Here is a 21,904-nt window from a genome sequence, read left to right on the forward strand (position 1 = left end):
CCTGCGCTGGGTGGGGATGAGGGAGAGGGTGGTGGTGAGGGCAGGAGCCAGATGGAAAACGAACTGCCCGATTTCTCTGGCTAGAAATGCCATGCACGCTGAGATGAACCGAAGGATGTGGTTTCACCCCTCTCAAAATAAGCACTGCATTTATTCTAAATAAACCCTCCTGACCACACAAAGTATTTGACGCAACGAATCAGAGACAACACAAACTGTACTTTAAAACCTGTTTCTCCTTCCTTTTCCGTTTCAGTTCCAAACTTGGTTACACGCAGACGAGCAGGGTACAGCAGGAGGGATGGCTTCTCACAACATGACATGGCTCAGCTACCCGAGCAAGAGCTTTGCTTCCACCTCCCCAGAAGAACTCGAAGCGTTCATAGCATCTCAGAACATCATTTCAAGACTCATGCACTGCTACATCGCCTTTTTTGTGCCCATGGGATTAATATCTGGCATATGCATTTTGATCATTTTCATAAAGAATTATTTACAACACAATACTAAGGAACAATTAGACTTACTGCTTCTGCACTTCACCATCAGCAACATCATCATGATTTTTTTGTCATTTACGGTCATTCCTAGACCTGACTACTTAAAAGCAACCCACCTTGCATGTAGCGTTCTGTCATTTTTTTTCAACTTCAGTTATTTCAACTCTCAGTATGTTCTGATTTTCATACTTCTCATACTGTTACTCGAGAGATTTCTGCCAAGGACTGCTCTCAGCAAAGCAACCCAAAATCCAGTATCGTGTGTAGCATTTGTACTTATATACACCTTCTGTTTGTCACTGACCGAAGCAGTACTGGTCGGCACGGATAACTACCACGTGGAAACAGAGTGCCAGTCTGACCCATTATTTGCATGGCCTGAGTACGAGATCGTTAAATTCACCTTTGGATTTGGAATCCCGGCATTTCTTCAGGTACTCTCTTTTACTGTCCTTTTTGCTAAAAAAGCACCTGCTGAAGCTCAAGACTTACGGCAGCACATTCGTACTTACGCCGCTGTGTTCATTATTAGCATAACGATATTTATATGCCATCTCTTTTATAACGTTATGATTCTCTTCAGGACAACGTTAAAATTACAGAAGAGCATTGGAACTCCAAAGAATGAGCTCATGATGAATATTGCAGAAATAGTATTGTTCTCTGAGAGCTGTGCTAATTTGGTATTTATACTTTGTTTTCATAAACCATGCAAGGACAGAATACTTGAAGTCATACACAACTGCCGAAGGAGAAATACCACCCACAATCACCTTGAAATACCAGTAGTTTCTACAACCCCTGAAAGAACACCTCAGTAATACTTGCTGTTCTACGAACTGTCAATCTACTTTTTTTCCTTCTTCTTCATGAAGGACAACTGGTCCTTCTCTAGACCCCAAACTTGGACTATCTTATAGCTAGCAGCACCAGACGAAAAATATCTTTAGCCTAGTATTTGCAGTTATCTCTGAGAAGGCATGTAGGGATAACTATGGGGTTTTTTCGTCCATATAAATGTTTTTTAATCTCCTACATTCTGTGAGTGTTACTTCAAAGGTGAACAGAAGGAAAAGTACTGTTGCCATACAAGTCTGCTTTTGTAATAGCACTGATGCCTTGATAAAGATGCAACCAAAAACATAACCAAAGGCAACTTTGAACAAAGGTAAAAATCTGCAGCCAAAGCATTTTCTCAGGTGTGCTTCCTCCTTGGACTGGGGTTTCTTGCCCTACAAACTACTCTTATTTTTTAACACCGGTTAATTCCAGTAGCAACACCAGGGAAGTATGGTTTGAGTCCATTATAATCCTGAAATAGTTTGCGATACTGTAAATATCACTGCTTGCTTGGGTTATATACACATGCATACACAAGATTGAGCATTCCTTCCTTTTTCCATTTTCCTCTTCTATGTTTGTTGGAACCCTGAAGGTTTTTATCTGAATTATTGTGCCAAAAAAAAACACACTCAAATTAATGGAAACGCTGGTCCATAAAGAAGAGCTTCGGGTCTTTTCTGAGGCACTGAACTGGAAAGATCAACAGGATGGCTAATTAAAACTTTGTGCAAGAATGAAAGCTTTTTGTTAAAGTACGCTCAGCTTCAACTTTGCATAAAGACTTTAAGCAATTATTGATTTAAGCCATTCTTGATGAGTTCATTCAGAAGTGTAAGGTCGCATGCCTTGAAGAGTCACATTCAATAATATCCTAACTAAAAAATGAGAAAAGCCAGCCAGAACAGTAGAACTGCTTTTAAAAAGGCAAACAAAAGCAGAACCCCAGATCTAGACACAAATCAAGGCTCTGATGGAGACAAGATAGGAACATTACCCATTTACATTAGAATTTACAGGTCAATGGTGCAAAGTGGTGAAAAAAAATCCAAATCTGAGAATAAAACAGCTGCTGCAGTTTTGGTGTTCAGATGTAGCCCTCCCGAAGCAGTTGCCAGTGCGGGCTGAGACTTAGGTGCAAAGTTTTAAATGCTGGCTTTGAGCACGTTGTTTGTGATCCAAATTGGCCAGGGGCCATCTTAGACACCTGGCTTCAGTTTCAGCTTTTCCTTTCATGGAGGAGGAGAGAACAGAAATGACAGGGAAAGCACAAAATTGTGCTAGATCTTGGATACAGATGTAGACTTGGATTGCATGTTAAAAAAAAAAAAAAAAAAGCACAGTGATGTGATGAGCAAGGCTCGAGTGACCTGAAGGTGGTTTTTTGGTGATTTTTTTTCCTAAAGAAAAAAAACACTGATGTTTAAAATGCATACCTTTGTATAGCATTCAAGAGGACAAGAATATACTTGATCAAGCATGTCACCTGGATGCTAAAGGAAGTGAGAGATTTTATAGCAATTGTGTGCTTTGGAAAGCCTTCTTGATGGGGTCCAGGTTTGTGTGCAGTCGGTACAAATTGGCATGGGCTGCCTGAGATACACGTCAGTGGGCACTGGTCTACCAAGAGGAACACCTGCAAAACAGCCAGGTGGGTAAATGGAAGACTAAAGGACATTTACCCCATAATGATATGGTGTATATGTGGATCTAGTTTTAGATATTCGAGTCCAGAAATTTATGGATGGTGACTATCACGCGAAAACAGAGGGCAATAGTGTAACTATGACCATAAGGACCAATGTTTCTGCAAGATGTACAAATCAACTGGTGAAATGTCTGCATTGCATTGTCAGTCTGTTTTCCTGTTCAATTTTGTTCTGGTGCCAGCACGAACAGATGGATAACTAAGGAACGCTCCGTATTAGACCAGTATTAGAACCTGGTCAGAAAGGAAATGCATAGATAAGAACCATCTCTTCAAATACAAGAGTCAAATTCATAGCTGTGCAAGGACTTCTCAGCTGGCATTGGGTTTCATTTCACACCTGAGAAGAGGAAGATAAAAGAACATGGACCAAACACCAGCCCTGCAGAAAGAAGTCTGAAGAGAGGAGTTGTTAGAGCAGCACGTCAGCAAAGCAAGCCCACAGACTGAGTGACAGAGCATGTCAAAAGATGTAAGCTAATGGAAAATATCAGTTTCATGGCTAAGTAGGCTATTTTCTAGCATGTGAATTATGCACAAAGGAATCTACTTTATTCACTGCTTCCATATATTTTATATTTGAGGATGAAAGAATAAATATTGTATTGTTTCCGAGTCCTGAGTTACTGTTAAAGGTACCTGAAAGTGAAGTTAGAAAATACGTAGGACCTCGTTAGATAACATTGGCTGGGACCTGGGAACTGGTCTAACGGCGAGCAAATCCCAACAACACACCTGTAGGAGCCTGAAGGTTCAGCACAGGTAGCACGCGTGATGAAACTGCAGTATGGTGTAGAGCTAAACCAGAACCATACCCCAGGTCTTGGAGAACTAGAAGCTGTAGGGACCTGCTGTCAGATCTAAGCCTTGGGAATGATGATGTCTTGTCAGGAATGAACTACGCTGTAAATCTGTGAGTGTTCCTGGGTGTAGCTTCTGGCTGTTATCTGTGTAACAGGAACCAATGCTCTCAGGTCTCTTTCCTATCAAGAGCTCCTGTCATGGAGACAGAGTCCTTTCTGGATGGCAGGTTATATTGTCATAAAAAAACCTCTACATACAATGAAAAGACCAACTTAATAGGAGAGAACAAAGGTAATCAGGAGAGTAGAGGTGGAAACGTAACAATAATCCAAACTGTTATGAATATAACTGATTTTACAAAACATTTCTGTATTGCTATAATTCTCGATAAAGTTACACAATTTCCATTAAAATTCAGGACAATGAACACGTAGTCCTAGAGAAGACTGACTTTGATTCAACCAGAATATAAGGGCAAACACCTCTATGTGCAGTATGAAAGGGACAGAAGGAATCCCAAAAAAGCTTTATAAAATGGTCATATTTGAGGTAAAAGAAAAGAGCAGCTTTAAGTAAGATTAAAAGTAATTATTTTTAAATTATTAATAACTTGAAATGTATTTTCTAAGAACAAAATAAGATCTGACCGCTCATATTTTTTTCCATCTATACCAGCAACAAGTTTGTTGAACACTGTCTTCCAGGCTTCACTTAGGTTTGACCAGTATGCTCTGAAGAAATAGAGCATGTGTTTTTTACAGGCATGCTATCAAAATTAACTAATGCCATATACCGGAAAATTCAAATAAGAGTATTTTATTTCTGTACCAGTAACATTTGTATCTAAGACAGGCTCATTTGAAAAAAAAAAAAAACTTCCGTTCAGAAAAATAAGAGAAATGAGCAGACTGCTGAAATTTAAGCATTGAATTTCTGAATTGGTAATGTCTTCTGGAAAGGAACATGTAGAGACTAAAGACTCATCTTTGCTGAACCAGCTGGCTCAAATCTGATCTGATCCCATTGCAAAACAACATCTGATCTGAAGAGAGACTGGATTTGTACTTGAATCATAACTTTATCTGCTATACCCCTATGTGTATTGTTAAGTCTAGCCTCAGGAGCATTCAAATTTCTAACTTACAGACCTGGAAAGGGCTACAGCATTATTTATCTTGTTTTTGAGGTAGTTACAGATTTGGAGTAGAGTGAAAACTCAGGCAATTTAGTCAAAACAAATATGCTATACAATATTCAACCTGTGTATGTTGCACAACAAATTGATTCACTAAATGATGGGTATGAAAGAATGTGTTTTGCTTCCTTGGTACTGTAATTCTTATTCTCTCATCTTGGAGCAGCGACAACTGCAACTGCAGTGACCCTTTCATCTGGGCAACTAGAGAGGTGAAGTGTCCAGCAAGGGACTGCCAGACTCGGCTACCAGAGTCAGAAAGGATTGCTGCTTTGTGAGTTTTGTTTATCACATCTGGACAGAGACTGAAGTCCTATGATGAATCGTCCTTCACTTTACAATGCTTTCTGGTCCAATTTCATAAAATTTGGGTGCCTCCCCGGCCCCCAAAGTGTTTTGCAATATACGCTTTAAGAAAAATAAAAAGGTTTTACCAGAATAGCTTGAATGAGTACAGGTGGTGTCCCTGCAAAGAAAAGGCTGAACTTTTTAAAATTATTTTTAGTAAGAAAAACGCATTCTTAGAATTACTGGCAACTGAAAAGGCTAAACAAAAAAAAAATACACTCTATCCAAGGTTTCCTGCAGGCACAGAACACAATTACTTGTTCCAACTCAAGCTAAGCTTGATTATTTGCAAGACGGAGAGTTACTGAGAGAGGCCAGGATAAAATACCAGGGTGCTCTAGAAGAGTGCCACAGGCCCAGGCAGAAGACCTCATTCAGTAGTTGAGAACGGTCAGAGTTAGTATCCATGCTAGCAGAAAGATGTGGTGGAGATCAATCCACTTGTACAACTTAAAGAACACTACAACAGCATTCATACGTCCTCTGGAGATAATTTCAGCAGAGATACTGATACCAATCTTGTTTCTTCTGCACATAGTTGTATTACACCGTAAAGCACTCCGACATAATTTTAAATGATACTTCTTTCCTCTTTCATGCAATACAGTACCTTACTTTTTTTGCAGCTTTCTACATCCCGGCTCTGACCTAGTCTCTCCCAGAATCAACAGCTTCAGTCCAACCCATGTTCTTCTGCGCTTCTGGCAGAATTTAACAGCTCTTAAATCCTACAGGCCTAATCCTACTTACTTACCATCCTGCTGGAGGGCTGCCGTGTAACCGGTGTCAAGAGGTACGATGTGCTGGACCTCTTACACTGTTCTTCCTGTACTCACCTCCTTCCTTCTTCTTCCTCAGCTGTCCTGCTCTTTTTGCAACACAGCAGTCGGCACATATGTTGAAGATTGCTAAATTATGTAGAATATCTTACATTACACCCCACTTTAAGCCTCTTGGTACACCTACGTACATCTCTGCTGATTACACTACTGTTCTTTAAACACACTATCGTGTTTATTGAGGTATATAGTGTTTGGGAAGTTGACTACTACAGATTTAAAATTAAACTGCTAGGAAAAAAATAAATTAAATGCTGGATTATTGCATTCTGACATGATATGAAGGCTATCACACCAGTTGCTTTTGTTGCATGTTCTCAGCAACAATCAAGATAAGGTACGACAAGGCGGAACTGTAATATTTAGTGCTGTCACAACTGCAGCTAAAGATGGATCATGAAGGCATTCATTATGAAGTCCCACAGAGTATCAGCAAATGACAGGAAAAAAGGGTACAACGTTCAGCAGCTGCTAAAATTTGTTTTAAGCATTTTATGACACTTTTCAATATGGAAGTGGTGAACAGTGAGATTAAGATGGATTAATCAGTAACAATAACTTGCCTGCATAAACAAGAGCCTGGAGATGTTGTCATCTGTTTTAGGAAACAAAATTCAGAGAATTCACATGATCGTCTCATAAAATATTTAGTGAGATACAGAAATCACTAATTACCATATAATAATAGTAGTTTTGGTCTCTTCTTATGCTTCATAGTTCTATTAGCAGGAAAACCAGCTACTTCTGGGCTCTTTCAAGTGAAAATTCCCTACCCATTCTTGAAGTATGGCAAAATGACATGTTTCTTGTCATGAATTCAAACCAGAAAATTAGCACTCACAGAATTATACATTTTGATAGCAAACCAGCCGCTACGCGCAGCTCGAAAAACAAGGACAGACAGAGAAGCTGATTACCAAATCCAGCCCCCCATAATTACAAGCAACTAACACCCAGAAGCTAATATTACACATAAAGGAAAATAAAAATCCTTCTGGCCCTTACAAGATCAGTGAAAGCTCTGAAGGGCAGAATTAAGTAGAGCAAAACCACATGATCAACAAACAGCAATAAAGACTCTTTATATCCCTCTTCTTAGGACAGAAAAAAAAATAGACCATCAAAGCTGGTATCACAAGATTTTCTAACGTTACAGCTATTGCAGTCCCATAACCCAATGATGTTTGTACACTTCTCAAAGCAAAACACTTGAGGCCCTCTGTCCTTGTTACCCCATTTAAAAAGACTCCAGAAAGCCACCCACTGACACTCGAAGTCTATGCAGGAAATCCTTACCAGCACTGATTTGCACAAACTTGTTTTTAAACTAATAAAATTTACTCCCAAACTATTCATGAAGCGTCATCGTGTCGGAACACCTTTGGAGGCACTTTCAGCAACACTGTCAAACTCCTGTGCACAACGCACTGCAAGAAAACCAGCAAATAAAGCACGGCTCGATGGCACCAGGAGGCAAAGTGCCCTCTCCTCCCACAGCCACTTGGGTGAGAACTTCTGCTTCGCTCTTCTATGGATGATATCTTTTGTAACCTAAATTATTTGACCACGGTAACAGATTTAATGCATCCATTATAAGGCCACGCTAATTGTTTACTCCACACTGCTGAAACTGTAACATTGGTTTCCTGAAATCCTAAGTGCTGAGATCCAATTCATCTTTTTCCAGTAGCAGAATACTGCGTCGAAGTACAGCATTAATGGCACTTAAGTTACCAGATAAATCATAAAAAATAAATTTAGGCAAACAAAATATTGCTCTTTCATGAGAGAAACGAATTTGCTTTCCATTTTAAGAACTCTAGCCACCAGTAGGTGGTGTTTCGGGAAATGTCAAGCACTTTTTCCCCCCTACAGATGAAATGCACAACTCCACCTGCAACACTGGTGGCTTTATGCAAGACTGAGGCTCCACGTTCTCTGCAAAATAAGCTTGTTTTATCCATGTGACTTGGAGCTGAACAAGCCTAAGAAGTGTCAAGATGTATACCTGAAAATTTAAGTACAAACAGGCAAATGGGATCGACATCAAGGTAGGAAAACTGAGATTTATACTGTCGCTTCAGCAGATGACCCTTCTCAGCTGCCAGATCTCTCTTAATCTAATATTTCTCTTTATATTGTCCAGGGGCTTTTAAAAATATCTTGTCTATCAGTAATTGCTGCTTTATAAGCATGTAAAATACGCTTTGTTGTGATTTGAAAATAAATCTCTTAATTATTGATCAGCTGAGCTGCAGGTCTGAATGGCCGGCGTAACTTGAAAAAATACCGAAGGCACGCAGGGGGGTAAAATGAACATCAAGCAAAATAAAATTGACAGATACGAGACAAAAGCCATTCGACTGGTTCTAGTAAAAAAGCAGCCAGCAGAAACAGGGTTAATCCCAGCCTGATGAGGCTGTTCAGCAGCACTTCGACTGAACACAAATTAGAACAACCCTGGGAATCTATAAAGCTTGTTTTATTGCCAAGGGCATGCAGCAAGATCTGCATTTTGCTGTTGTAAACTATCCTTTATTTAAGGCGTTTTAAAACAGAAGAGACTTTTATATTATTTTTTTTTTACTACCGAATTGTCAACAGGTGGCATTTATTGCAGCTCTGCACACCTAAAGGCAAGTTTTCCCTGCCACGACCGGCCAAGTTGACACATGCATTAAGCGTGAAGCTGAGCAAGAACCAGCCTTCTGCTGTCTGGAGGAAAATCAGCTCTGGAAAAATGGAATTAAGGTAAATTGGAGCGTTTCATAGCGCGTGGTTACCTGTAACGTTTGCAATTGTTTGGTGGGCTTTCAGATGGAACTAAAATCTAACCACAGACCTGCCTTTTAAAATCAATTGCTTAGACTCATAATTAACCTTTGTTGTATTTAAAGCATTTTACTGCCTTCCTGAAAAATCAAAGGATGTTACGTAAAAGGCAGGGGTTCGTGTCTGACTGATAGCTGCCTGAAACACCAGCCTTCAAATGCATGTAATTTCATACGGATATTTTAGCACAGATTTACCTTATGAAAATGCTTCCAAACATAGGCATAAGTACTCTGTAAGTGTTGCTATCGCACTATGAAATAAAGCTTTGGGACTACACAGATTTCTTTTAAGTAGCTATTTCTGACAACTTGAACACGTTTCAGCAAGCTCAGACCTGCATTTCTGACTACAAATATTCTCATACTCCTAACTCCATTGGTGGTCTGCTCCTTCTTCTCCCCCAGACTGTGCATCCGCAGTATTTTAAATTATTCAAAGGTGGAAATATGCATTGATTTTACTGATAAACAATTAAACTTAAATATAGTTCAATTAAAATGAAGGTTTTGGTAGTAAGATGAAGATTAAATCAATTCGAAAAATTTAACACAAAATGGCCTGGGTATCATTTTCTTGCTGTTCTGTTTGAGGTATTTTTTAAATAAACTTCTAGCAATGCTTCAAGCCCAGAGCGTTCAGTGTTTATAAGTAAACAAATGGGATTACCGATGTTTTCCTTTCCTTTCCAGCAATCACTGCAGCATAATTAATTGCAAAGAGAAGCAAATTGAGTATAATATTGTTGGTGTAAATCAATATGCTGCTTGTAGTACCTTCGTTTCTGAAGTTTGCCTTTGCCTTCCCACTGAAAGCAGAGGAAACCAACTGCTCTTCGTCTCCGCTGCTTTCTCAGCCACAGACTCTGCAACTTAATAAGCTTACTAGCTGCTGATGAAATGAATATACACACACACTATATATATATACACACACTATATAAACTTTAGATAGTCTTTCTTTATTAGGCCAAACTCACTCATCTGGTTTTCTGTATTTCTATATACTCCAGTACTGAATCCCTAAAGCGCACACCAAATTTACAGACCTGCCTCACGATATAGTAACATCTCAAACAGATTTTAATCCTTTTAACTGAACCTTTGTATATATATTTGAACGTGTTTCCTACAACCTCAGCTACGGATGTTAAGCTAGAAAAGAGCATATGGTGCATGGTAGAATGCTGGAGTATTAGATTAATGGTTTTCCATTTACAAATTGCAGGTCCAAGGATGTTCATTGATTATTAACAGAAAACAAATGGAGCTAAAATTCTACTATCTTCCACCCTGCGTGAAGGAACACTGGTGGTGAAAAGCCTTTTTTAAAGAGATCCAAGTACCATTATGGTAAAAAGATTCCCTACATGATCTTAAGGCATATAAGAACTGCAAGTTCTCTCATTGCAATGTATATAGTGGCCTGTAAAAACAAAATTAAGAAATTTACTTTTTGTACTGTTATATTTCAGTCAATTTCAAGTATAATTAATTTGGCTTCTAAAGAACTTTAATTTCCTATACAAGAGTGTTTCTTTTTCCATTCCAATCAAAATGCTTACAATGAACTTCTTTGAAAACATCAAAAAATCCGATTTTTGGGGCATTACTACCAAGCTGTGAGTACTGTTATCTTTTGTGCAGATACTTTAACCATGGAAACTTACTCTGCCTCGCTATCACCTGTTATATGCAACAGTACAACTTTTAACCTAAATGGATCGCATTTGTGTAATGAAAGCCTATCTTCTAGACTAGCTGATAAATCAGAACACCAACAATATGTTATTGGTCTTTTCTTATCGTGTCTTTACACAATATTCCTTTTTCCTATTGGTTTTGTAGGAAACATTCTGATACTGGTTGTAAACATAAGCTTTCGTGAAAAAATGACTATTCCAGACCTTTACTTCATAAACCTTGCAGTAGCTGATCTCATTTTAGTTGCTGATTCTCTCATTGAGGTTTTTAATCTTGATGAAAAGTATTACGATATCACTATTATATGTACCTTTATGTCTTTGTTCCTTCAGATCAACATGTATAGCAGCATTTTCTTTCTGACATGGATGAGTTTTGACAGATACATAGCACTGGCAAAAGTAATGAGGTCCAACATATTTCGCACTATGCAACACGCTAGATTAAGCTGTGGTCTCATATGGATGGCGTCTATTTCGGCAGCACTAGTTCCGTTTACAGCTGTGCACTTACAACACACCGGAGAGGTCTATTTTTGTTTTGCAGATGTAAAAGAAATCCAGTGGCTAGAAATAACCTTGGGGTTTATTATCCCCTTTGTGATCATCGGTCTTTGTTACTCATTAATTGTCCGAGTTCTTATAAAAGCACACAAGCACAGGAGTCTTCGTCTGCGGCGACAAAAGGCTCTTCGGATGATTTTCGTTGTCGTCTTGGTTTTCTTTATCTGCTGGCTACCTGAAAACGTCTTCATTAGTGTTCAACTTCTCCAGAAGAAAAGCGAGCCTGTCTCTTCGAGCAGCCCATCTTTCAGACACGATTATCCCTTAACAGGACATATTGTGAACCTAGCAGCTTTTTCTAATAGCTGTTTGAACCCCTTAATTTACAGTTTTCTAGGGGAAACCTTCAGAGACAAACTGCGACTGTACATTGAACAGAAAACCAAAATGTCAACGCTGCATCGCTTTTGTCAGGCTGCCTTAACGTCTGTCATTCCTGACAGTAACGAGCAATCGGAGGTTTGATTTAGCAGCGGTTGTAGAAAACATACAACTGTGAAGTTGTGCAAATAGTGAACAAAACGCTTGCTACTAACAGAAAGAAGCGTGTCTGCGTATGTATATATTATATTGCTCTGCTGAGTATTGAAGGTTTATATTCAAAATGTTTTTATGACAACTTTCAAGTAGAAGAATGTTTCAGGCAGATTTATATTTAATTATGAACAGGATTATTAAAAGCTGAGCACTGAAGGAGCTTTATTTTATATTAAACGTGTATGACTGATAATATAGAAGAAAATTTTATCAAGCTAGGAAGACTCTAGGTTTAACTTGATTATCAGAGATGCTATTTTGCTGGTGTATATAAGGTACTTCCACTTAAATAATGGAGCTGCCATAACAGTGAGGAAAAAAATCATTGCAACGTATTGATATGGAGACACAGAAAACAATTATTTTTCATCCAAATATGTTAAGTTAAATGACTTTGCTTTCCAGAACTATATAGTATTATCGTCATTGTATCCCAGCATGTCTTCCACAATTAACTTTTTTTAATCTTAATATAATCTAGAATGGTGATGAGTTTTCGTCTCATAAATCTAATCTGTTTACATCAGTACTTGATCAAACCTGAAATCATCTGTAACTAGACTGTTCATCTCAAGGCACTTAATACAAGCAAAACATAATGCTTCATTCTTTTAAGGATTGCCCAAGACAGTCTTTCCCAGGACAGATATTACTGGGCTTTTTGTCAAAAACGCAAGTGCACATGATTGCTCATTCACATTCAGATTTAAATGAAAGTTGCGTGAGATCTGTTTACACTTTGCAGGCCTATTTTAATGGTCAGAACAGAACGCAGTGGCTTTGAAAAAAGGCACTTTCTAAAAAAGACCTAGGGATTGCTTATGAAAGTGACAAAATCTTTTTTTTTTTTTTAAAAAAAAAACACCCTTCTGTAAAGGGGAATGTGATTAGCTGTCATCAGACCTGCACTCCGTACTCTGTCCATCCCACCTCCAGAAACCACTGGTCTTTCGGGATTTTAAGGCGCATGTTGGTTGTTTTGTTCATTTGAAGACAAATTATACTAAGAAAACAAATGTTAGCACCACACTTGAAAACAACGGCTTCTAACTTCTGTTAGGAAATAATTGGGTTTTAAATCTGGATGAGGTTTAGCACAGGTTACTACTGGACTTGTTCAGAGGAGGCCATAAAGTTCCTAGAGATTGGTGCACAAGACCATTAAAACGTCACTCACTGCATCTCAGAAATACACAAACTAATGCACGGAGTAAAGCACCAGAACTCTGCAGAATAAGGTATTCTGCCCTATTTTCAATACATTGGTTCATATATTAACCAATTGGTACAAAAAAAGGAATTTTAGAGGATTTCTAAAATACAGACACTTAAAGCAACCAGTAGAGCTCTAAGCAGTAAAGAAAGCAGTAAGAACAACGATTGCCCTCGATTCTCATGAAATACTTAAGTTTCTTAGTGGAAGTTTAGCCACAAAAGACTTGACCTATAATCAAGAGGCCCCACGATGATGGCTGAATTTGAAATAGATAGCTGGATATTCCCGAAACAGAAACAGGAACTGCAGGGTGGAGTTTGCTGCAACTGCTGATTATTTCCAAGTGACTGTTAACCATGACCTAAGGAAAAGTTCCGTTTAGTCCCATCTTTCCTGCAGAACACTAAATATAATTGCTCTCCAGAAAGGTGCAAGCACTGCCATGCCTCCTGTGCACAGACCAAACTGCAAAACAAGACGTAGCAACAAATCTCACACTATCCTGTGGCATTACACGTAACCCTTTTTCCTCATTATTTTCTTGTCTGGAATTAGCCACAATTCCCCATGTCCTATTGACTGCCGGTGTACATCAGTTACACCTTGAAAAGATGGCTATTTCAGACAACACACAACTAAAGGAACAGGTAATTCTGTCAGCAGTGCAATTCCGTGGAGTAAGATGCACCATGTGAGCATGCAGATATATTAGGTTTGTGTGATCTCGATACCTATCATGAATAAAGCAACTTATTTGGGGTTACAGCAATACAATTTACCAACTGTAGTTGTTGCTCATTTGGGTTTTATGGGAGTAAATGTTCCCCTCCTCCCCCCTTCCGATACAGGAGTATTTTTTCATCAAGCTGGAAGCCCTTTTAACACCACTGCAGGTAACAAGTCACCAAGTGTCTTTGCTCAGAAATTTTTCATAAACAGATAGTAATAATAAATGCCTGCTTGCACATGTTACGATTTTTTTTTTCTGCATGATCATATTCAGTAATGTCCTGATACCACAGAAAAATCTGGGAAAGATCAGCTTATTGAAGAATGAAGAAAGCAGCATTTAGCCACTCAACCTGAAACATCCTATTACAGATTTAAAAGCACATTACAAATCTGAGCTACCTGAGGAGTTTCCTATTGTTGGTATTTTGGTTCAGATTTATGAACTGAACCTGAGATGACTACATTTAAACATATTATACACTTTAAATAAATAAAAAAACTCTCCCAGGTAAAAAAAAAAAAAAGCACACTTCACAGATTTTTTTTTCTTTTTCAATGGCAACTATGAACAAATTGATATTTAAAGAAATGCCACATGACTTTCATATATTTTTATATTTTTCACAGATGCTGATCAACATGTTTTCTGCAGCCCATCGTCTTGTAATAACTTCTTGCTATGGCTGATCCAGGAACCAAAAAGATCTGTGTTTTATACAGTTTTCTTTAAAATTAAAGAGCATGATAATCATTAAACAAAAGCTCTTGGGGATTGCAGGGTAAAGCGGAAATGAGAGCAAGAATTTGGATACTTTTTAACGTTTCTCTGGGGTCTCTCACAAACTGTTTAGTTTAAGGACAGGATCCCATATGCCCTTCTAAAATGCTGGACCCACAATTATGACATTTGAAAAATCTGCTGATCACAGATGCTTACAATCCTTACTACAATAACCTACACTAAGTCTCCAGACAAGAAAAGTATCATTAGGAAATGCACACAGAAAAATCAAAGAATCCCAGAACCCCTTAACTGCTTTTGTAAATAGTATCTTAACACAAAAATGACTTGGAAACAGAGTATTACTGAACATCTAGAAACAAAATAAATCTAAATAGCACAAATTAGCAGCAGTCTGAATCGGATGCAAAGGGCGGCCCCAGATTCTGGGCAAGATGAACCAGATGCGAGACAAGTCACCCCTTCCTTCCCCTCTGTTCAACAAAAACACCAGAAGGCTAGCGCTCAAAATGAGTGATCCATCAACTACAAAAGAGAACATGTTATAAAATAAATGTTAAAAGCAAAAACCAGAATTCTTAAAACATGGTTTTCTTCAATATCGCTTCTATCAGAAAATGCTTTTTGAGTTTCAGACCAAGTACCTATCTTTTAGACAAAATTCACTAGCTGTATAATGCAGGCTCTCATCTTTTTTCCAGCCATCAAGTTACTTTAGAAGCTAACAATGATGTTTCATCAGGGAAGGATTTTGCTGTAGTTTCAGCTGTTTACTACCACTGCAAAAGGGAAAAGGTTACCTGGACAATTTTGACTGGTTAGGATTGTCACAAGTATAAAAGCATAACGAATTTAACCATTTAATTCAATTTGTTTCTACATTCAACTTGTTTCTCGATAAACAGGAAAAACAAATGAGTATGAAGAAGACAGGTCAGAATTTTAATAGCAGTTCATGAAGATGAATCAATGAATTCATCTGATTTTGGCTGAAAATGAAGATACGGGTGTAGCTTTAAGGGACAGCATCCTTCCCTTCTACTCCTACCCTACACATTCAGACCAACATACAAATATTTAGGTCTGTCATAAAAGAGCACTGAGCCAAATTCATTGTTGAAGTCAGTTAATTGAATTATGTCTTTGCAACAGAACTTTACCATTACATTACCAATTACATTTACCCTCTGGTCCACAATTAGACCTAGCTATTTCTTGTTCAGAGACTGTTTATGTTAAGGAACGATTATTATTTTTACATTCTGTTTAATAAACATGTCACCAATAAACATTTCCATCTCGGAACTGCATTTTATCTTTTTTTTTTTTTTTTAATGTTTAATCTGCAATAACAGATGACAGGGAACAAGTCATTTTTAAGCCATGTATACAGACCATCTCGCCTGGATACTCTTGTGACCTATGCCATGTGCTATATTTTAAGGAGAGACACTGGATTTGAAAATCTGAACACTCTCCATTCATATTTATAATTTAGGTGTCTTTTCTTCAATGGTATTTTCCAAACTATTTATTCTCCATTGTCATATGATACACTAAAGTTTTAGCCCTTGGCTTTTAGCTTCCTTTTAGGCTTCCATTCCATCATATGGCAGCATGACACAGCCAGAAGCTAAGAATAAACAGCTGCATACTGAGCCAGCCACCCAAGATGACAACAAAAAAGCAATGCCTTCTCAGGACTTCAGACAGTGCAGGATCAGCTTGTTACTTTCAACTCAGTCTCCTATACGCTGCTTCAGTTATTTTACATGCACACACTTAATTCCACTAAACCAGATTTAGAGATGGCTGTCTTATTCTCATGATGTAGCCTGTGTGTTTAGAACGGCTCTTGAAGTCATTCAGCTCCAGCGATAAAACCAGGTCCATTTTTTCAACCTATTTCTCCAAATTGTTCAAACGCTGTCTGCTACAAGTGTATGCAGAAATTTCGGTTCTAAGTTCACAAACCACTGAGCTATTTGTTATCAAGAAAGCTCCACAAACCTGTGTTTTTAAATATAACTACCCTAAAGAAGCATTTAATTGTTAGTATTAATGCAGCAGGATAAGCCTTCCCGAAACAACTTTGTGTAGAAATCCCAACTCACTTGACCTGCAAACAAATTATTATTCCCAAGGCTTAGAACCTTTTCAAATTACATAGAGTATGTTACTGGAAGGACTTCAGAAAACCTGGAGGAAAAAAGACATACTAGAGAAATTGGGAAAATATTAGAATGTTGTTAAATTATCCTTAAAAATGGAATTAAGTGTATTTCAACAAGAAGAGCTCACTGATGGAGTTGCCCAGTAGTGGTGGAGATACACGTTTTCTGCCTCAACTGCAGAAACATTTCCTTTCCCGGACATTCTCTCAATAGAAACAGAAATACAATAGCAAATAAGATTTTCTTCCATTCATTCCCTCTCCATTAAGAACTAAAGAGAAATAGCCTTAACCTGACTATAGAAACTATTTAACTCATTCCAGCACTCAGATACAAGTGAAGTGCGCTCAGCAACCAGAAAGAAACCAAAGAAAGAGATCACTTAAATGATGTTCCAAGCATCCATCTGTGGGGTGGGTAGCAAGACAAAAGAAGATACAGACAGTGATACCTGCGGAAACTTAATTCAGGAGCTCTGTTGGCTTTCAAGTACATGAATTCAGAAGGATTACTTTTGATATTACTAAAAGCTTAATACTCTTACAATACTAAGACATGTGACGTGTTCTTTTCTTATTCTACTGTAAAAGTGGCTGATGACACACCATGGGTCAGAAGCACAAGTTTGCCAGCCGAGGAACTGCTAAAGCTCACATCAAATCACAAAGAACCTAACCGTGTGCTCAGCCCATAACAAGGGCTGCGTGAGGATCTGGGGAAATCCCGTCCTCTGCAAGATTCCTGCTCTTCTTGACACTCACTGCCACAGAGTAAGACCTTTGGGCCCATGGCCAGGTGGCTTCATTGTATTACCTACAGGTTCAGGACAGCTGGCCACTCTTACTGTAAATGCAAACTGGACTGTGACTTAATCCATGCAAATCTTTGTAAAGGCAGCAGCATGTTTTAAATGAAGAGTGATAAACTTGAACTGTGAAAAAAAGAACACAAGTTTATTTTCATAAAGCCTTTAGAATATAAAACACAAATTACTCCCATTTATTACCTACTATGTAAAAATGTAAAGGTAGAATAGAGTGACAGTTAATAAAAACATGCATCTTCCCCGCATACTTGAGATTTCTTTTCCTCTTTTACATAACCTCTGTGTTCCCTTTTAAGTGATGCAGCTTTAAGCATTGGGTACATTCTCCAAACAGTTTTGACGTGTTTCAAACAGTACGATTCTAGGAGCAGAGCTTTGTCGTCCCTTGTGTACATATGCTGTTTGCAAAAGCCTGCCGTACAGATGCAAATTATTAAGATAATGCTGAAAATTTAATAAAACATTGTATGATGATCTTCTGCTTGATGTCCTACAGAACTCTACTGGGATTCAATTAGAAATAGGTAAACGCATTCAAAGACAGGGTCTGGTTCTTTAAGCAAGAGGTTCCTCTGTCAAGTATCTTCATGCTCGTACCCTCATTACTTCAGGCAGCTTCTACAAGTCATAAGATTAATTTTCTCTTCTAATTACCTGTTGGATGTAACAGACAAGCATTTTACAAGTATTTATTAATCTTCTTGGCTTTGATCTAACACACAAGAGCCGTTCCATCTATTCTGCGATTTATTAATTAACATATATAAATATACACTAATCTTTCTTGTAGCTTACAATATTGCCTCTAAACACAAGAGGTATTTCAGAGGGGGAAAATCCTGGTGAAGTAATTCTAGTTCGTCATTCATACCAAGGAAGTAGCCTACACCACCCCAATCTGCTCAAAATGAGTGGCTTTTTATTTTTAAATATATTCCATAAACACACTAATACATTTTTTTTAAAGCCTTATAGAAGCTTCCCATTTTGTTTAAAAAAGCAGCAGCATTCTGTCAAGGACTGGGAAAGCTGCTGCTTTTTAGAATTACCACGCTTTAAATATCCAAATCTCTGTGTGTTTTTTTGTTTAAACAGATTAACATTAACAAAATTGTACCAAGAGCAATAAACAGGAAGGAGCAAACCACAAGATTCAGGTTTGCACTAAGTTATACTTACTGTACAAGCTCCAAGTCTCAAGCCTCGTCAAGAACAACTGTCTTTGAATGCCCACTGCTCTGGTCTTTACCATACATCAGAACATAGCAAACGTTTATCCTTTCAAGCTTACACCATAATTTCTTGCCAAGTAGAACGTGTTTTGAGAATTCAAACATGTAATTGGACACATTCTTTTAACTCAGCATCTACTTATTTTTGAGGGGTTTGTGCCAAGTTTTCTGTATTAAGCAATTTGGGCCTTTCTAGTAATTTATGATGCCTCTTTCTACGATGAGCCAGAACTTATTAATGTAAAACCAGGAAAAAAAAAAAAAAAAAGAGCTAACAATGGCAAGAAAGCAGTGTCCTCACTTGACAGGAGCTGGGTGACACGCACTCCAGCAGACCTAGCCCTGGCTCCTCACTTCAGCAACTGCTTGAAGACCATTCCTCAACAACTTTAGCCCACAAGCACGAATCCTGTGCCGAGTCTCAATTTTATGAAAATATGTGCAGCTAAGTCATGAAAGCAAGAATTTGTATTGGAAATCTAACAAGAACAGTAAAGAGAAGTTCTCACCACTAAGTAAAGAATGGGAGATGAAAGGAAACATTGGTTATGTGCTCCAAGGAGAGAAGAATTTCCCCTCTTAACAGCAAAGAAGGGACAGTTGTCTTTCACCACCGGACTCCCCATCACTTTAATATCCCGGCTTTACGAGTAAAAGTAAGGAATTAATTTGAGTGTTGATAGATTAAGGCAAATACCCAGAATTAGCATGAAACTTTTGCTGTTTAATATGTAATGAAAAATGCACAATCCCTTTAAACAAAAGTAAGAAATACACCACGTATTGTTTATACCAAACACAGTCGGGGATGTGAGCCTTTCGCCTGGGAAAACCATCTTCAAAGTAGCAACTGTTTTCCCAGCTGTGAATGCTCCTTCCTGGGAAATTTATTCCTACCATTACAAAAATAATTTTCAAAGGAATGTAAAATTATTCAGCCTAATCTATGCATATCCGTATTTCAGACACTATTTTGTACCTTCTTAGACATGTCTGTTTACAAAAGGCCCGGAATTCTCTATAAACATTATATAGTGTCACAATGAATTTTACCTCTTAAAATAAATAAATAAATGCATCATTAATTCAATAAAATAATTTGCAGCAACTCTATCAATATTCTGAGTAAGAAGTGTTAGCAGGAAACAAACCTTTCAGTCCCATAAGCAGCTGCCCTCAAAGTTTGTTTTCTTATTCTCTTTTTCCTAATTTGAAAAATACTGCATAGATATTAAGAAAGCGGACAAACCAAGCAGGATCCCACACAGCAAGTCATAAATGCCAAGTGGGTTTATGGCTTCGTAATTTTCTCAGCTATCAAGAGGCCATCCCGCAGAGAGGCAATCAGAAGCCAATGGGCCAGCAAACTAAGCTCTTTGAGGAAGAAAAAAAAAATAAGAATAGAAAAATCAACTGCAAGTAGCCCAAAGAAGAGAAATAGGCCCAACATTTCAATTACAGACCGACCAAACCCAGCAGACTAACAGAAGTGATCTAATATCCATACTGACATTTAACTTCACCATTCTGAGAAAGAAGAGACATTAATTTACCAGAGGTATCAGTTCCAGCAAAATGCTAACTGCTGATGTATCCTGAGATCAAAGGGGGAGGGGGGCACATGAAAGACAGGGCAAGGATGAACGATTGTGTCATCTTCTCTTCATAATGTGGATAAAACTCTATTTGCATGTTAGAGATGCAGGCGAAACAGTCAAAAACAGTACAAGACAAGATTCTTATTCTAGGAGGTTACGCTAAACAAAATGGAAGCTTTTAGTAAATTATTTTCCTTTTTCAATGTATGATTGGTTTTATACATACTTCTTAAACAAAAATAAATACATGGGTAATTCTAAAGCATGCAAAGCAGGATTAACTTAGTAAAGCAAAACTATACAAATGCAGAAAGCTGATAATCAATTCACAACGCAAACAGTTTCCAAAAAGAAATTTTAATGTATAGAAATGAAGATACAGCAAATACCAGTAGCCAGCTAATCAGAAGAACATCCTGTAACATCACGCTAAGTGTTAACTTCCCAACATCGTTTAGGATGGAAAATACAAGACATATTATTTTGATGGTTACATGATCAGTTTCCTATTAAAATAAATGTAAAAAGATAGGACTTACAGAGTTTGTTTGCAAATCATCCACAACCCATTACTTCGAAAACAGACTTCAGAATCAATTAGTGGGTTGTCAAAGAAATAAATATATTTCCCAGTTATAGCCTTCCAGTATCTGTGTGATAGGTTTTCTACCATGAATGCTTGGTTTGCATTCATTAAACATTCAAATTACTATCCGAGTTACCTGATTACAAGCAGCATTAGAGATCGTACCAAAGTAGCACTCAACTATTTCACCAAGCTCATGACAAAATATTTTATCTCCACGGCATAAACAGCATGATTTTTATGGGGCTTTCCACTACTACAAGCAAAACAATTTTAAAGAATCATTCTTTGTGGCTTGCTTTGCTCTAGTACTAGTTTAATAACTCCTTATTTTTCTGTATAATAATCCCCAAAAGGCTGAACAGAGAAACACTTTCCCTAGTAATTTTGCCATTTCCCATTTAGTAAACACAGCTTACTGTTTGGGCACCTGCACACTAGCCCTCTGATTAAAGAAACACTATGAGCTACTTGTTTATTTGCCATTGTTTGTACTATCTGTATGGAATCTCAAAAATTAAATTCCTTTCCCACTGATTTTGCCTTTATCTGGGGAAAATGTTGATTCCTCCTCCTCCAACCATTTGCAATGCTGACGATAACAAGAAACAGGCAAGGGCTCATACTCTAGGAGCATTACCTAAAATACCCGTCAACCACGAACAACGGGATTTGATTTATAAAGACTGACTGGCTCTTACTCAATTTTCCTTGAAGTTACAATGTTTGCTAGACTAAATTGGGAAGGAAGAGGAAATGAATATCGTTTTCTATGGATTAGCAATTTCGAGTCTCTCTTGCTTAATAGATGATCAACTCTGGAAGAATTTTACTGTTCTACGGAAAGACTGCAGCTCTGAAAACACTGGAGAAACAAGATCTACTGTTAAATTATGAGGTTAAAAGATCCTTTGGTACAGTAAGGTCAT

The 21,904-nt window shown here is 37.9% G+C and overlaps 2 protein-coding genes across 5 annotated transcripts in view; one reads left to right on the forward strand and one right to left on the reverse strand.

Annotated features, from left to right (window-relative positions):
- The window catches only part of GPER1 (G protein-coupled estrogen receptor 1), a 63,701-nt gene extending 49,360 nt beyond the window's left edge, over positions 1–14,341 (forward strand). For 2 of the 3 annotated variants that reach the window (XM_080556722.1, XM_080556724.1), the window contains one exon: positions 257–14,341. In XM_080556722.1, the coding sequence (XP_080412848.1) occupies positions 10,724–11,797 (1,074 nt within the window). In that variant the 5' untranslated portion in view covers positions 257–10,723 and the 3' untranslated portion in view covers positions 11,798–14,341. The remainder of the gene's footprint in view (positions 1–256) is intronic. The other variant, XM_080556723.1, reaches the window with a different exon arrangement.
- The window catches only part of CHLSN (cholesin), a 133,284-nt gene that overhangs the window by 107,337 nt on the left and 4,043 nt on the right, over positions 1–21,904 (reverse strand). The window lies entirely within an intron of this gene.

This window comes from Anser brachyrhynchus (genome assembly GCF_964034855.1).
Source record: "Anser brachyrhynchus genome assembly, chromosome: 15".
Taxonomy (NCBI): Eukaryota; Metazoa; Chordata; class Aves; order Anseriformes; family Anatidae; genus Anser; species Anser brachyrhynchus.